Here is a 5,106-nt window from a genome sequence, read left to right as displayed (position 1 = left end):
CACACAATTGGCCAACATGCATCAATGCATCATTATGAGATATTGCGGAATTTACATTTTGTGTAACTAGTATAGTATTATTCCTCTCCTTTCATCAACAATAATCAACCGGAGAAAATACGGAATCTACTCTGACATTATATCAGTGATTACATAATGCGTGTCTTCTGCAGCTCCTACTACGTGCTCTACTAAAAAGGACTTGCATTCCCGGCGGCACACGTTCTGCTGATCTACTACAAAAGTGCAGGACCTGTGAAGACCAAAGCCTCGTTTGCATTTGTGACTTTGATCATGATTTGTGGAGACATGCTGGCGAGTGACCAGAAAAATTGCTTCTTGGCTTCTTGCAAAGGAAGACAACTGCAAACCCATCGTACAGAAATTCTGTAACATCGTCAGTATTACATTGGTAAGCATGGATCGTCCTTAACAGTTCATCCTCTTTCAGAACGGTTAGTTTTCGCCTCGTTGAGATGGAAATCAAGCGAGTCAAGTTCATCATGGTTTTTTCTTCTTAAATAAAAGAAAAAGCTCATCACTGAGGGGTGATCCTCAGATCGATTCCGAAGCTCATGCCGCTGTAAGCGAGCGGCGCGTACATCCACATCTCGTCAGAGCTGAGCACCTGATCATGAAACAACCTTTCTGGTAAGAGACATCAAGATCACACAAAGTTCCTAGGAAAGAAAGGTCTAATACAACCATGAATATTATGCTTACCTTGATCTGTAGCTGCAAGAACTTGACGTAGAGGACTGCCTCCTCCAGCATAGTGCTGAGATCCACCTGTCAAGATATGTCACAACAGTCAGAACATACTAGCAGGCAGCAACTTATTAGTAACCAATGCAATCTCTAGTTGAATTTCTTTTGCAAAATGTAATGTATGTACGCGAGAGTTACTTTGGTTCCGTTGGGCACCAGCTTCTGCAGGACTCGGAGTCTGTCGTTAATCTTCTCCCTTCTTCTCTGCATTGGACAGAACAAAACTCTGAAGTCTGAACCAATCCACTGAAACGGTCGTATTGAATTGACCTGCGGGGCTGCACATGCATTGAGCTCACCTTCGCATAGAGGCTCTGGGGATCGGCCGCAGACCCGCGGCCGGCCCGCACTTTCACGGTGCCGCCGCCGGCGACGTTGGCCTCCTCGCCGCCGTCCCCCTGGGAGCAATTGGACTCGTTGTCCGAGCAGTAGCTGCTGGATCGCCGCTTCTGCTGCGCCATCTTGGTCTTGGATGTGACAGACTTCTCCCCCTGCATGATCACGGCCAATTAAACTGAATCAGCCCCGCGCCCTCGCCACGGTACGCAAGTAAACTCTTCAGCTATAGCTATCGATCGAAGTTGCGTTACGCCATGCCTTGTGATCTGCAGCTCGAGCCTTCTTCTTGTGCCGTCCAAGATCCCCTCCCTGATCATGGGCATGGCCGGCCTGAAAAACCTTCCGCTTCGGCGTTGCGGCGGCACCGTCGCCATTGCTGTCGCGATCGCTGAGGAGGTAACCAGCACCAGCGCGGACGCGACCGCGACCAGCGGGGGGCGAAGGGCCGGGGACCATGTTGCCATTGCCACCACGCTTGCCGGCCCTCTCCTCCTTCCGGGAGAGGTTGAGGTCGATGGAGCCGCAGTAGGAGAGCGTGTTGATCCCGAGCGACACGTCGGGCTCGCCGAGGAAGTCGTAGCCGCCGTCGAAGCACGGGTACGGCGCCGTCAGGAACTGCGCCACGATCTCCGACTCCTCCTCGTCCGGCGCGTGGCATGGCGACCACCGCGCGGCCTCCTGCGACCTGACGGCAGCTGCCTGCAACCGCAACATTGTGTACTACTGTCCAAGCGATCGAGGCGAATGGTGCGACGCAAGCACGGAGAGACGGACGCTAGCTGCACTGCGACGTACTGTAGGGAGTAGCTAGCTAGGGAGCATGCACGCAAGTGGATGACGGTGTGTACGTACGTGCTCGTATATATGGCCATTGAGGTTGAGATGAGCTCAAAATTGTTTCTTGCACAGCTCAGGCGCTGCTAGTGCTGGTGCTAGGTGCAAGCTGGGTAACGGCTGATTCGGTCGGCAAAATGTCAGAAGTCTCAAGAGAAAACACTAGTGGTAGTATACAAATACTACCATCTCGAAGAGAAAAATGGGAAATGATTGGTAAGATACTGAGAACATTCTTGTGACAACTGACAACACAGAAACATAGTCTCTTTTAGGGTGCTTGGATCCAAGGGACTATTTTTAGTCTGACTAAAAATAATCTTTTTTAGAGGCTTAAGTTCCAAGTACCCCTGACTAAAGAGAGGCTAGGACTAGTCTTGAGGCTAAAAATTTTTAGTCATAGGAAACCTACTAAAATATGTATTAGCTCTCTCTCTCCTCATTTAATTCCTCTTTTTTAACACATGCGAGTTCTGGATTGGAGGGTTTGGAGGATAATAAATGCTTAATAACTTGATTTTAGTCTCTTTAATATTTGGATCCAAGCATGGGTGAGGCTAGCAAGTTTTAGTCCCACTACTTTTAATCATGGGACTAAAACGTATCCAATCACCCTCATAGTAACATGGACTGAAACTGTGCTGAGTTCGTGCGCGCCTGTGAGAGTGAGCGCCAGTAAATTCATGCACTTAGATCTGAAACACCATTTACATGACCTGTATGGTTACCTTTTGATTTATCCTGTCCAAGAAAAAAATAAAATGCGATATTGCGATGAAATCTTCAAAGCGAGTTTTAATTTGTGTTACAACTGTCATCTAGCTCGCCGGACGCCGCGGATCGCCCCTTGAGCCTCTCTAAAGTGATGCACTATCAACGTGAATCCGAATTAACAATGTGTTAACGAATGATATTTCTGCTAATGAGCTTGCAAGGCTTGGGGTGCTAAATATAAAGGACAGCTTTGAGGTTTTTCTTCTGAAAATTTTAGCAGCTAGCAAGGCGCGTTATGCATGATATTCAGCTTTGTTAAGTGCCGGTGTAGCTAGCTGTGGCCATTGGGCGTTGCAAGCACGTCCAAACTTGTTAAACAAAAAGCGCGTCCACATGCTGACAGTCTTGCAAGCTGCAGCGCTGGAGACTGCGTGGCTGTCACAGTATATGGTTTGATTTTCTTTTGGAATAATTGGTCGTAGGCTGGCCGTAGCCACCAGCATTACTGGCGTGTAAGTATCTATGATTACATGTTGTATGCACTTTTTTTTAGAGTCATGGGAGACCGCCACACACGCCGGCCTGCTCCATTATTTGAATGAAATAGGATACGGAGTTCAAAGGAAATGCCAGTAAAACAAAAGCCGCATCAGTCGACTCAGGCAAGTACTAGACTAAAATTACAACCAATGGCTAAAGTAACCGCCCCAACAAAGAGCAAACTGGGAGGACAAGACCAAAACCAAGGGTACAATCATAAAGATTTGCTATTTCATTAATCAAGAGAGAAGGTTTAGGCATACGCCCACAACGCGGGGAAAAACGACCACTCTGGCGGCATTACATTAGTCAAGTGTCTCGCGCCCGCTAATGCCCAAAGATGGGCCTCCTCCTTGATCCTCCTAACAACCATCATGGTGGGGTTGGCAGCGTTGTGGAAAACTCTTGTATTGCGTTCCTTCCAAATCTCTCATGAGACTAACATCATCAACATAGTGAGAGCCTTCCTATGCGGTCTTGTCTTGTCCACCGTATCGACGCACCAACCTCTCATGGAGGTGGCATTTGCCCAAGCCAAGGCAGAGGAATCAAGAAGGCCGAGCCAGTTGGCGATCTCCGCCCAAATACGAGTCATAAAATGACATTGGGTGAGGAGGTGCACAACAGACTCGGGAGCTTGTTTGCAAAGAGCGCAAGACCGCCGTTTAGCCATCCCGATGGTGTAGTCTATCAGTTGTTCAAATCTTATTTTGTAAGACCAACCAACCGAAGAACTTACAATTTGGGCCAAATGGTTGTCGGCATGGTCAAGACGGCGAGACCCTCAAATTGCGCCTTGTAAGCCGAGGACACAAAGTACATGCCATCAACAGAGAGCTTCTAATTAATTGAATCGCGAACCCCATCGGTGAGGGTGATGTCGACGAGCCTTTCCCAATTCCTGGATGTGGGGGAGAGAGATCTTTGTGATGTATATTGATTTCGGTAATCCAATTTTTGTTCGTCAACGGCTTTCTAACCGAACAAGACTTCTTATGCGAGAGCTAAAAAAATCTTGGGCATAATATCCATCGGTCAGAGCCCCTCCAACCACGGAGATTACCAAAACCTGGTCGTGTTTTCGTCCCCAACAACCACTCCTATGGCATAAGCGAATAAATCACGGTCCTCGGGAGTGCACGAGCATCCTAGGCCAAGCCACATGCACTCCCAAGGGCGTGGCTTGGCCTAGTATGCACGACCTCAAGAAGTTTGCTTTGGCGCTCCACCTGGTGGAAGGCCACTTCAAGACAAAGCGCGAGGAACTGACACATGAGATTAACGGTCTCAAGGAGACAGCAACGACGGCAAATCGTGTTGGCCACACGGGTCCACGCCGAAGCCGAGATAGCCTCACTCCGGAAGCAGGTGGGGGACGTTGCGTCTGTTGTGGAGCGGGTGAGGGAGGAGGCGGACCAGGCTCGGGGGCGGCAGCATGAACATTCCAAGATGTTCCAAGCCCTCGAGTTGCGAGCCCGTCGGGCTTTGGACTCTATTTACAAGGAGGACGTTGCCAGTCCCCTCGAGACTGGTGATGCCAACTATCTTGACTTCTTTGCCAAGGTCGTGGAGCGGCTTGAGGACGACGCTAAGAAGGTGGGCAAAATCGTCAAAGAATAATGTCGTGACCTCCTTACCCAAGCGGCGACACGTGTCTTCAGGCATCTCCTTTGCACCAACCCCAACTTCGACTTCGAAGCCGTGATAGCTCCCGTCCCGGAGGACCTCCACAACATGCTGGGGAAGGTGGTGGAGGACCATGTGGATGCCGCCGTGCTTAGTTATGGCTGGGCCACCGCCGGGTGGGTCCAGGCCACCAGACCAATTAGTTTAGCCCTACAAACTGTCGTGTGGGGCCATCTCCCTAATTAACCTATAGATTAAACTAAATAATTTTAGTTGATTAGCTCA

General features: G+C 49.3%; 1 protein-coding gene across 1 annotated transcript; it reads right to left on the bottom strand.

Annotated features, from left to right (window-relative positions):
* LOC125506008 (transcription factor RSL2-like) lies at positions 1 to 1,356 on the bottom strand. Its single transcript, XM_048670891.1, has 4 exons — positions 1,068 to 1,356; positions 907 to 972; positions 724 to 789; positions 1 to 628 (listed from the first exon to the last, which is right to left on the bottom strand). The coding sequence occupies exons 1-4, from the start codon at positions 1,263 to 1,265 to the stop codon at positions 539 to 541; spliced, it is 420 nt and encodes a 139-aa protein (XP_048526848.1). The 5' UTR covers positions 1,266 to 1,356; the 3' UTR covers positions 1 to 538.
* Between the last annotated feature and the right edge of the window lie 3,750 nt (positions 1,357 to 5,106).

This window comes from Triticum urartu, chromosome 5 (genome assembly GCF_003073215.2).
Source record: "Triticum urartu cultivar G1812 chromosome 5, Tu2.1, whole genome shotgun sequence".
NCBI lineage: Eukaryota > Viridiplantae > Streptophyta > Magnoliopsida > Poales > Poaceae > Triticum > Triticum urartu.
The sequence above is the reverse complement of the archived record's forward strand: the minus strand, read 5'-3'. Positions and strand labels throughout refer to the sequence as shown.